This window comes from Pan paniscus, chromosome 16, assembly GCF_029289425.2.
Source record: "Pan paniscus chromosome 16, NHGRI_mPanPan1-v2.0_pri, whole genome shotgun sequence".
NCBI lineage: Eukaryota > Metazoa > Chordata > Mammalia > Primates > Hominidae > Pan > Pan paniscus.
Window position 1 is genome coordinate 78,906,932 of NC_073265.2, and position 12,008 is coordinate 78,918,939.

Here is a 12,008-nt window from a genome sequence, read left to right on the forward strand (position 1 = left end):
TAGAACTATCATTATTATTATTTTGAGACAGAGTCTCGCTGTGTCGCCAGGCTGGAGTGCAGTGGTGCGTTGAACTATTATTAAAAGGCAGTGTAACATAGAGTCTAGGAATTTGGACTCTGGGCTCTCATCCTGTTTCAGTTGCTGATTAGCTGAGACTTGAGGCAAATTGCTTAACCTCTCTGTGCCTGGGTTTTCCCATCTGCTGGGTGAGGATAGTAAGAGCAGCTCTGGCATAAGCACAGCTGTGAAGATTAATAACAAAGTGCTTGCAGTCGTGTTTGGCACAGCATACCCACTCAGTAATCGTTAACTGTTAGCAAATTCTCACCCTGTGAACAAATCTGAAAAATGCAAATCCTAAAACATTTTAAACGTTAATCAATAAACTCATCATTCTGAGCTGGCGTCCAAATGGATTGCAAACTGTGTTTGTCACAATTGCCACGTGGTGGCGTGCCTGCTGCTGGCTCTGGGGAAATTGAATTATGCCAGTTCTGAATGGTGCCAGGCCTTCAGGAGGCTGGCCACCATGAGACGTGCTAGCTGTCCTGCAGTACAGCCCAGGGGCTGCTTAGGCGGGAAGGCACACAGAGAAAAAGGGCTGGGCTTGGCAGAAGGGGGTTGGGGTCAGAGGGCAGAATCCTATGCAAAGCAGGCCAGAGGAAAGGAGCAAGACTCCTGCTAGGGCAGGGCAGAAGCCATCTGAGAAAGTCTCTCTCTTGCCCTTTATCTCTTGCCAGTCCCACGGCCTTTTCTCCGCTAGCTTATTGACTCGCCTGCTCCATTTTCCCAGTTTCTTTGTCCCCTTATCACCTGACCACAGCACTGACTCCAGAGGCTGTTGAGCTCCCCCTGCTCACTGCACACCTTTCCAGTCCAGGTCTCACTTCAGTGCTCAGGAGAGACCCTGGTACATTCAGGCCAGACCAGGGATTAGCCCTCGGGGGTCAGTGGCCATGCCAGCTTCAATTAATTAGTTGTCAGCGGGGAAGGGAGGATGAAGGACATACAAGTATGGCCAGTTAGGCCCATCCAGTCTTTAGGTGAAGGGAGAGGCCACGATGGATATGTTCAGGTCAGAAAGTTTCATGGAGGAGTGACATTCACCGAGAATCTGAAAGACACCCCAGAGGGAGGAGTATTCCAGGCAGAGACACTGTAGGGGCACACAAAGGCAGGGAGGGGTGCAAGAGCTTGGGCCTTAAGGAAATGAGAGATGCCTGGGATGGTTGGAGTGTCGGGTTCCTGAAAATGGGAACAAGGCTCTCAGGGGGACAAGTCTCAGGGGGAGCTCGTATGCCTGTGAGGGACTCGAGGCTTTCTCTTGGAGCCAGAAGACCCTTGTCAAGCAAGGAAGAGACATGATCAGATTGGCCTTTTACAAAGCTCTCTCCCCAGCAGTGTGGATGCCATATTGGAGGGGGCTGAGTTCTGAGGTGGAGCCCCAGTTAGGAGACTTCTGAAGTCATCCAGGTGAGAGGGGAGAGGTAGGGCTGGAGTGGCTGGGGCTGCACTGTGGCTCCGGCAGATTCCAGCTGTGTGACCTTGAGCACATTACTTACCCTTTCTGAGCTTTATCCCTAGCGGTGCCTGGCATATAGCAGGAGCTCAGCACATATATGTTGAATGAATAAGTGAATGAATGTCAAAAACCCATCGAAATGCATGGCCAGACTGAAGACAGAACACCATGCCGAGCCTGAAAGGACACTCATGTCACGGGGCTGGGAGCCTGGGGAAACATCTCCAGACCTTCCAAATCCCGGGCCTTGCTCGCTCATCTCATCGTTACCTCTTGCCCATCTCCCACCTTGCCCTTGGAATAAGGGATCTCCGGATCTGATGAGAAAGGGCTTTTATTTCTTAATTTTCTGAGGCCCTGCAGATAGGAGAGGAACCCTGGCGGAAAAGAAAGCCACTGAGATGGGGAGGGCAAAGCTGCAAATGGACTGGCCCTGCCATGAAGGCAGGGTTCTTGCCAGGCTGCAAGAATCGAGGGTAAGGTCCCAAACCTGCCCAGTCCGCTTCAGTCTCCAGAAAGCCTTCCTGAAGGAGGCCAAGATAGCAGAGGTGCCAGTCTTAGGTGGAAGAGGAGGTGAGATTTCACCCTGTCCCTCATTCTGTTTCCTGACCTGTAGTGGTTGAGAGGCAAAGAGGTGCCCAGCTCTCCTTAGACTACTGCATCTCCGTCCCCTGCACTTAGCCACAAACCGCCAGGCAGGTGCCCAAGCACCGCCCGCGCTGCGCGGGTCCCGAGCCGTTCTCGACATCGGTGGCAGCCTCAGCCGCGCTCACCTGCATCTCCCCGGAGCGCCCGCCAGAGGGCGCTGTTGGACAGCGCGCAGAGCCACGCTTATGGGGCGGAAGAGCTGCGAGGTCAGCACCGCCGACTGGAGCACTCGGGGCGGGTGGGCAGGACGAGCGGAGGCCGTGGGTTGGAGCGTGGGAGACCTTCAGGAGCTCCTACGTCCTCTAAGAGGCTTGGCGTAGTCCGGCGAGGTCTCGGGGGTGCGCGGACACCAGCCTCCCCAGCCTCAGGTCTGGAATCCGGCGGGGTGGGGGACTGGGCGACGGCATTGTGAGGGCTCGGCGGAGGCGCCAGGGGGCGCTAGCTGGCTCCTCGCCGCCGATCCAGGCCGCGGCGGTTCCACGAGGTCCGGCGCCCGGCGCCCCGCGACCCGAGGTCCTGGCCAAGCGGTCGGGGAAGGTGCGGCGGAGACCACCCGTTCCTCTTCTCCCTCCCTCCCTCCCTCTTCGGCCGGCGGGGAGTGGCGCCCACCATCCAGCCTGCGCCTCTGCGCCCTGCACCCCCAACCGCACCCTTTCTCCGGCCAAGTTTCCCTGCGCCCCCGTTCGTGGTACCCGCGCCGGCCCCCGTGGCTCCTCCACGGCTCTCTCCTGGAATTAAGCTTCCGGGAAGGGTTTGGCCGATTCTCAGACTGGAGAAGGCGGGCCCCAGCAGAGGCCCGAGTGATTTCGAGAAGCCCCGTGGCTGGGCGTCGATGTTCGCCCTGGACTCAGTGACCCAGTAACCCCAGAGCAGGAGGAACAGGCTCGCTACGGGGTTAGGGAACCTTCAGGCGCCGAGAAAAAGATACGCAACGGCAAGCCATACTTTTCTGGACACTGGCTCTGGGAGCGCTGCTCCTCTGAACCTCGACTTTCCCCAGGCGCGCACCTCAGAGCTGAGCCCCCTGGGGACTCCCAAGCTCTGCGTCTCCCTGAGTCCTGAGGCAGGAGAGGAGGAGGCTTCAGGGGCGGACTGAGCCTCCTCCCCCTAGCCGTACCCTGTCACCCTGGGAGCCTGGAACGTGCATCTGAGGCCAGAGCGACTCTTGCCTCTTTTCCAGTGAGCTGGGGGAAAGTCACCCTCCTGAGGAGACCAGCCTTCGAGGGCGTCATGAGCGCGTGTTTGGGGCAGGAACCGGCCGGCCCTCCCTGCTGTGCTACCCCTTGAAACTGGATGGCCCCCCTTTCATTCCCCCAGCTAAGGAGAGGCTTGACCCTACTGGGAGCTCGAGGGCGCAGGCCTGGAGGAAAGAGAGGAACAGAAATCCGGGCTGTGGGGGAGCAGCTGGAAAGCTGGAGAAGCTGGAGGAAGGATGTTGCTGGCTGTTCTTCCCCCACCCCCATTCCTGAGGTTGGGGCTGCAGCCCCCTCAAAATCTGCCCTGCAGGTCCAAGTAGCACCCAGCAGCCAAGCAGTAGAATTTGGGCAGCACCCCGGAAGAGGCTTGTAGGATAGGACAGAGCCCACAAGAATCATCCGAGGCTGCACCGTGACCAGCCCCTCAAGACAGAGCGAGACCCAAATAACCCCCGCGGGCGGACCCGCAGCGTTCTGTGACTCCACCGCGGAGTCCAAAAGGCAGCTGAGGGTGGGAGCGGAGGGGAAGGGAGGGGGGCCACCGGCGCTCGGGCGAGGGAGGCGCGTCAATGGGCCGCAGGGGCCGGATCGGTGGCCTAATGGATTCAGGCCTGCACGGCAGAGGCGCACCCGGCGGCCTGCCCGCGCTCTCAATAGCGGACAATGGAGTCCCGGGGTGACCTGAACAAAGAATTTGGAAGTAGTTAAACTGCAGAACACGTTCTGGGCCTGGGTGCCTCCTTTCAAAAGGAGCGCTGGGAGAAGAAAAGAAAGCACTGGGGGGTGAAGGGAGTGAGAAAATGCCCAGGGGAAAAGTTGGTAGGTCGCCCTAGTTGCCGCCAGCTACCAGACGCCAGGAATTCAATAGGAAATGGGGGAGGGGGTGGCCCAAGTCTACCAGACCGCAAGGAGAATCAGATAAAGTTCTCCAGGAGATGGCTGGGGTTCCGGGGCAGAACTGAGCTTTCGCCCAGGGCAGAGAGCACCTCCCCCCACAACACACACACGCACACATACACACACACGGTCAAGGCCAGGAGAAGCTTCCCTAGGGCTTTGGAGCTAGAACAGGAACCAGTGAGTGGAGGGGGTGTCTGGGCCCCTGTTTCTAGCCCTACATGGCGCTGCTTCCCTCCTTGGCTCCTCTAACAGGAGGACAGGGCTCCCTCTTTGAGCCCTTTCGCAGAGCTTTTGTTTTTCCTTCCCCATCCAGTTCAGAAAGACTGGGTTCTCTCTCTCCACCCCTTCGTCACTCCCCACCCCGCACAACCAGCAATCTAGGTTCTTCTATGAGAATATATAGTTTGTATTTTAAAGTCAGGCCTCTAGGTGTAAAATATAGGGCCAATTATTATTTTATTTCATTTTTTCAAAATTTTCTAATGTTTCCACAATGAACACAGCCACAACATAGGAAAAGAAGACATTTAAAAGGCAGTCAGTTATACTGGTATCAAACTAACTTAGAAGAGAAGGAACTTGAAAGACTGTGGAAACCAAAAGTGTAAATAAAATGACGGAATAAATGGTTAGGAGACGAGCCGAAAAGAAAAAAGGAGCGGTGGCTGCCACGTTCCTGGGAGGCAGTGCCTCTGGAACCTTAGAGAACGCTCCCTGGCCAGGAGGCTTCCTCCTGTGGGAGGTGCTTGGCTTGCAAGGGGTTAACAGTATTGCTCATGAACTTGGCCTGTCTGTCTGGCTCGTGATGAATGGTGAGACCCGCTGACAAGTTCAGCCTAGGGACCTCCCCTGCTGTGGAAGTGGGAGAAACACACACGGGCGGAGGGGACTCGGGGCGAGTCATCAAGGGCGCGTGGTTCGGCGTGCCAGGCGCGCTGCTCTGCCTGCTCTCTTGGCTTCTGTCTCCCTTCGACCGATCGCCCCCTATCCTGAGGCTTTCCAATATCATCTTGGAGCCCCAAAGTTTCCTGGGGCCTCCGCGTTGTGCGTCCCATAACCCCTTGCCTGCCCCTGAGGGAAACGCGGAGCCATAGGCAGCGGGACGTCGGGAGCCAGCCCAGGGGAGGCCAGATTCAGCATTTGGACAGCGGCTCTGGGGCTCAGTCGGCCCAGCGAGTTTGCGGGTGAACAGCCTCGGGCAGATGGCGGGTAGGAGGGCCGCAGGGCTGCTCTGGGTCTTGGAGAAGCAGGACCCAGCCTAGAGGGCATCCCCAGCTCCGAATGGGACACGTTTTCCCGAGATAAAAGATCCCTTCTGAGCTCACACGGGGGCCCCGGGACCAGCCAATCCAGCGTGGATATCCCCAGCCTAACCAACACCTATGCTGGGGGGAAAGATAAGACGCCCCCTTTCAGCCAGGAGGTGGACGCCCCTCATGCCCTCAGCTCTCCATTCTTCCCAAAGCAGCTCGGATCCCTGAGTCTGGAGCTGCCAGCGAGGCTTCCAACCCGCTGCTTGCCATCACCTCCCAGGTCGTTGGTGGCTCCGAGTGAGTCTGGCAGCGCGGGGAGGAGAGGGGGGACGAATGGCGTTGCGATTCCCAGGGAAAAGCTGGGAGGCAAGCGGGGCGTGGGGAGGAAAGGCCAAGGCACACGGCTGGGCGCCCCTCACAGCCTTCCTCCGCCCCCTCCATTCCGCACTGGTCGGGGTGAAGGGGGGAGCGGGGGGAGCCGCGCTGACGTCACTGCGGGCCGTGCCCGCCCGAGAAGGCGGCGCTGGGAGCCGCTCAGAGCCCAGAGAAGCGGCGCGCGGCCAGGAGCCCCCGCTCCGCCACTGCCGTGCCTGCCTCCCGCAGCTGTCTGCCATGCGCTCGCCGGGGCAGGGGCGCCCGGAGAGCGGCGAGAGCTGGGCCTGAGCCCGGGAACGCGCCTGATCAGGGGTGGCGGAGCCGCGGTCCCCACAGCCGCCCCACCCGCGCCGCTGCCTCGCTGGGGCCCGGGCCCCCTTCCTGGTCCGTAAGTGCCACTGCCCGCTGTGTCTCGGCGAGGCTGGGGAGCGAGGGCTAGGGAGTGAGGGCGGTGGCTTCGGCCAGGGCAGCGTCAGGGAGCTGGGCTGGACTGAGAGAGGGGGCTGGGGCATCCCTGCCCGGCCCCCTTGGGCAGCTCAGGCAGCTGGGGCTTCCCTTTGCCGCTGGGCGGGATGAGAGGTGCGCTCCCACTGCGGGTGGGAGGCAGGACCCAGTCATCCCGGGCAAAGGGTTGTGGGGCAGTGGGAAGCGCCCAGAGGTGAGGACTTTGGGTGAACGGAAAGGGGAAGGGCGCAGGGTCGGCTGGAAGTTGTGGGGCTGAGACAGGTTTAGCAGAAAGGAAGGTTTCTGAAGTGAGGTTCCTGTGAGTCCCAGGATCGCCCTCTCCCTAGCCACTGCCCCCCTACCCCTTCCTTCTTATCCCCTCCCCCACAAAAAATAATAACCTAGAAAGCAGCTTCCTGAAAAAAATATTTTGAGAAAAATGCACCACACAGCACCCACTCTAGATAAGATTTATGACGTTTTTCCCCCTCTGAAATGGGAAGTTGTTGGGAAATCCTATTCACTCTGCTCCCCACTCCGTGCCCCAGAACAGGCCTCTTTGATCTGTCTGTGGGCGTCTCTGCAGCCTCCTCCAGCCTAGGCTCCACTGAGCTGGAGAAGAATATGGGCAGCGGTGGAGGTTGAGTCAAGTGAGGGGCTTCTTTGGAAGAAGGGTTGGTGGGGGAGTTGGTCCAGTTTGGACCCGTCAGAGCAGGGAGGTAACAGAAGCTGGGAGAATTTCCAGGGTCGGATCACAGAAGCAGTACTGGAGTCCAGAAAAACACACTGAATCTTTGTGGCTGGGCAGAAATCGAGGTGCTGGGCCTAAAGGGAGCCCCCTTTTGTGTCCCCATATCCTGGAGGAGGGGGATTCTTAAGCCATGGAGGGGAAGAGGATGGAGTTTGAGGGTCTACCTTTCAATCAAGGAACAGCCAGAGGTTAGGCTCAGTGGGCACTGAGATGGGGGCATCATACAGGGTCCACCTCAGGACTTCCATTAGCAGTATCTGCTGCTGGAGACCCCAGGGAAGGGGTAGTCCTTTGTCCAGGCCTTTTCAGGAGGGGTGCTTTCAGGTTCCTGCCCAGTTTAGGCCTCCCCAGAGCCCACACCTCAGCTGCTGAGGAGAGAGGCTGGATGTGGGAGCCAGAGAGAGCATTACCGCTCGACTGACCACGTGTACATGAAGGTGGGTGTGCAGGCTCTGGGACCTCCGGGTGCAGGGAGCTGGGTCCACCTGAGCTGGCCCAATGCTGGGTCTCTCAGCTAGCAGTCCTGCCGGCCCCCAGACAATAGGGAGATCAGCTTAATCAAAGCTTGGGCCTGAGGAAGGAACAAAGGAGGGAGGGGGCAGTGGGGTGAGGGCACCCTGGACTTAGCCTAGATTGTGGCTGGAGACACTGTCTCCTAATTAAGAACCTGTGGGGCTCAGGAAAGGAGCACTAGCTCCAGGCTGAATTGCAGGCTGGGTGGCTGCATCTGCCTGGAGTAGCGCCTGGGGAGTTCCATCCAGCCTCTAGATCAGGGCAAGTCTGGTCTCAGTGGAAGGGTGCCTGCACAGGGCTGTTGGCTAGGGTCAGAACTGTCCCCCTCTCCTGCCACTTAACCACTTAATTTGCTATGTCCTGAAATAGAAGGCACACTCCTGTGGGTTGTTAGGTCCCCCGCGCTGAGTTGTGTAACTACCAATAGGAAACAGGAACTTGGGCCAAAGCCAGCTTGGAGTCCAAGCAGCTGCCACTGCCAATGGGTACAAGAGTGTACACGTGCACATGCATGGGCAAGGTACCAGCCACCTGTCTTAGGCTGGCTGCTAGACGGAGGGCCAAGTGTGTGAGGGGGTATTGTGCAGATTTGGTGAGTTGAGGGAGTGCAGGATATGCATGTGGTTGCAGCAGGAATGGGCATTTCCGTTGATCTGGATATGGGAGTTTCATGGCCCAGGGGCTCTCTTTCCTCAGTGGAGATTTGAATACGAAAAATTGAGTCCCAGGCCCTCAGTGGAGGCACCTAGTCGCTGAGGCTTTCTCTTTCTCTGGCTGTTAGCTTCTCCTGGTAGCTGCAGGTGCCCCTGGAGCCTGGGTTTAGGACTGAGGGGGCGAGGTGGAAGAAGTTCAGGGCAAGCGGGGAGGTGGAGAGACAGGCCTGGCAGGCAGCTCTCAGCACCATGGCCAGGGCCCGACCACTGCCACTGGTGCTTTGGCCTGGGTGCCCAGTGGCCAGCCAGACCCAGTACCTGATCTTCCGAAACTTTAGGGACTGTGCTGGGGCTGAAGGCCAAGGCTAGGGGCTTGGTGTGGGGAAAGCTCATGGAACCCAGACCCAGCCTGAATTGCAGGCAAAGGGGCAATCTGGGTCAATGCTGGTGGCTGGTCAGGTTCTCCCCACTTGGTCTCTGAATTGGCCTGCCCAGCAGTCTGCCAGCCTCAGCTGGCAGTGCCCAGCCCACACAATGCGCTTCTGCCTGGTGTCGACCTGGATGGCTTCCCGGGCTCCTGTTAAGCTGTGTGTGGAAGCCGGCTGCCAACCCACGGAGACTGCAGCTGCCTTGACCCACCGGAACAGCCTCCTCTCAGCAGCCTATGGCCTTGAGGCTCGGTCTTTCTGTGGCCTTCTTCCTGGGAGTGGGGCTACAGTGAGATGGAGGAGGCACTGATTCTGGGGCCGGTCTCACTCAAGCAGGGTGTGGGAGCCTCCCCCTGGTCAGCCTCACCTGCTCCCAAGAAGGGACTCGATTTCCCAAAAAGACAGTAGAGATGTGGCTCTGATGACAGTGGCCTCCTGCATCTGAACTGAATCAAAATCAGGCTTTTAATTCTTTCTCCCAAAGCCCCCACCCGCCCTAGGCTTGCAGGCCGGCCTCCGCGCGCGGTTACCGTGAGTCTCGCTGAGGAGCCATTTTGTGCAGCATCCTGCTTAAATCACACTCCGAGGGGCTCGTTCCTCGCTCCCTCTTCCCCCTCGCTTCCTCTCTTTCTTCCCTCTCTCTCAGGTGAAACATGCTTCTGGGCCCCTCCCTGCCTCCGCAGCCCCACCCTTCCCACCCCTGGGTGGCCCCGAAAGGACTAGGGCTCAGAAGGCCGCCCACACACACATCAAGAAGGGAAGAGGGTGCAGGTTCCTGGAGCTGCAGGAGGAGGGGAAGCAAGGGGCGCCTCCCAATTATGGAAATTCATGGAATTAACTGTCTCGGGCCCAAATTCAGAGCTTCCTTCCTGAACCGTGGCTGGCCTCTCTGTTCCTCTGCTGGTTCAGCTGTCCGGCCCTTGTTCACCTTCTGGAAAAAGGAATGTGTCTGCGAAGTGGGATTTCGAGGGAAACATGTACATAGCAGATTTGGTTGGTCACAAGCTGGCTGGGATGAGAGCAGGATGTCACCTGCTTCGGATTTAGAGTTGGGATGAAATTAGAACAAACCACAGACAAGCAATGGGGAAAGAGGCATTTGACAAAATCCAGAACTTGACAAAATCCACATGTGTCATTTTTAGGGGAGTATATGGAAGGAAGGGATTTTTAGTAAAATCATGAAATCTTTTCCAAACCATCCACTTTTGGCCCCTTCTTTCCAACCCATCCTGCCAGGGTTTTACCTGGCTCAGAGTGGCCCAGTGCCCCAGACCCCACTAAAATGAATCTGCACGGGTACCTCCACCTAACCCCACAGTGCTCACTGTAGACAGCAGCAGTGAGAGTCTCTGTGACTCCCGTGTATTGACTGCTGGAATCTGGGAATCCACTTGCCCAGTCCCACATAAAATCTCTCCCTAGCTGTTGAGCTTAAGATTTTTCTGGGGTTATCTAGGAGCAAAGATATTGCATTTTTCATACTGAATCCTTTGCATCTTGGGGATGGCTGACAGGCGGAGGTGAATCATAGGGCTCAAGGCTGGAGGGTAGCCACAGCAGCAAGGAAGAAGGGGGTGATGGCTGGCATGAGCACGAAGTGGTACCCATAGGCCACTCACATCTGGAAGGCTGCAATGGTACCACCAATTCAGCTGCCAGCTCAGTTTAGGGGTGATTCCGGGAGACCCAAGGTGGCAGTCCCTTTCCACTGTTGCGGCTACTTGGAGTGAGTAGCCAGGTGTGTGCTGAGAGCTGAAGAAGGAGAGTGGAGGCATGACTTTGTGCTTTAATTTTTGGTGAAATATGAATTTAACCAGGAGCCAAGAGAGAGCCTAGGACTTCTCCAAGGTGCTTGGCACAATCGGTTTTACACTCCTAGTGTGTCTAGGAACCGAGAGAGAGAAGGGACCCAGCAGCTTGGTACTCAGGGCCCAGGCCAGGGCCTCGCCCAAGTGGAGCATAGCTGAGGAACCTCTGAGTGCCAGGTGTTATGGGTGGGACACCGACCTGCGCTCACCGGGACACTTAATTCTTCCTTCAATCCCTGGTCTCTGCCGCGTGGGCTAGATCTACTGCAAGTGCTGGGCATGGGGAAAGGAAGAGAGAAGTTAAAGGTGAAATGGCTTCTGCTCTCGGCCTCTCCGTGAGCGCTCTCGGCCCTCCTGTGGAGATCGCCACGTCCTATCACACGCGTCCCTAAACCTTGTCACTCGAGCATTCTTGTCTCCCAAACTCTGATGGTCCGCAGTGGGTACTGGGCTCCCTGGGCCCTGGGAGGAAGACGGAGGAGTTTGGGTGAAAGATCAGACGGTGCGCAGCCCTGACGCTTCTGAGGGCAGAGGGTGCGCTTCCTTGCCCTCGGGGCGGGGAAGCCGTGAACGCCGAGGCCATTGTAAGGCTGGGTGGTGCGGAGCGCGGGAAGGGGGCTGGGATTTGAATGGGAGCCTGTGATTGGCCGATCCCTGGACTGACGTCACTTCCCCGCGGGGCGATTAGCCTGCGAGAGGAGGGCCGGCGGTCCAGTGCGCTGGGGGCGGCCGGGGCGCCCGAGGCTCTCTAAGCGCTCCGCGCGGGTGCCCTACGTGAGCCCCGGGACGCCGTCGAGGCAGGCCGGCAGCGCCGGTGCCCGGACGCACGGAACGGGGAGCAGGGGAGAAATGCGCCGGGAGGGCGAGGGAGGAAGGGAACTGGGCGGGGGCTGCGGGCCTAGGTGGCGGGAGTCAGCGTGTGCGTATGTCTGTCCATCCCCTCTGGCTCTCCGCGTGCGCCCCAGGATCCGGGCACGGCGTCCGCTCAGGCTCCCGCGCTCGGCAGGCAGCAGCACGTGGAGCCCACGGCGCGGCAGCGGCACTGGCTAAGGGAGGCCCGTTTCTCTCTTTGGTTATCTAGCTGTATGAGTGCCACAGAGCCGTCATAAAGCTAGATAACCGAAAGTAGAAATGACTCTCACAACTTCTGCGTGCGAGCGCCCGCCCCGCAAGAGCCAGAGGAGCCGAGAGGAGCCCAGCGCCGGCCCAGCGGACTCCAGCTCGACGGAGCGGCCGCGCCCCGACCAGGTACCTGACCTCGGCTCTCTCTCTGGGGACACTTGCAGTGCCAGCTTTCCCCCAGTCCTCCTCTTTCCTGGTCCCCCACCCCTATCCCCCAGCGCCGGAGCAGGAACCCCAAAGTGGAGCGGGCCGGGGAGAGGGAGGGGGTTGGGGTTGCAGAGGGGTCGCTGGAAGGGGAAGGCGCCAGCCTTCGCCTTCACCCCATAAATCAGGCTGGAACAATCCGCTCCCGGAGCCGTGGACGGGGATTTTGGGATGCAAATGCGATG

The 12,008-nt window shown here is 58.7% G+C and overlaps 1 protein-coding gene across 21 annotated transcripts in view; it reads left to right on the forward strand.

Annotated features, from left to right (window-relative positions):
* Positions 1-6,009: 6,009 nt before the first annotated feature.
* LOC100974563 (uncharacterized) overlaps positions 6,010-12,008 on the forward strand; it is a 35,875-nt gene continuing 29,876 nt past the window's right edge. For 4 of the 21 annotated variants that reach the window (XR_010110074.1, XR_010110073.1, XR_010110075.1 and 1 more), the window contains exon 1: positions 11,555-11,745. Coding sequence is in view for 1 of the 21 variants with exons in the window: in XM_055098962.2 (XP_054954937.1) it covers positions 11,629-11,745 (117 nt within the window). In the remaining 20 variants the exon portion in view is untranslated. Of the gene's footprint in view, positions 6,286-11,554; positions 11,746-12,008 lie in introns of those variants that run through there. The other 17 variants (XR_004666655.3, XR_004666669.3, XR_004666670.3 and 14 more) reach the window with 13 other exon arrangements.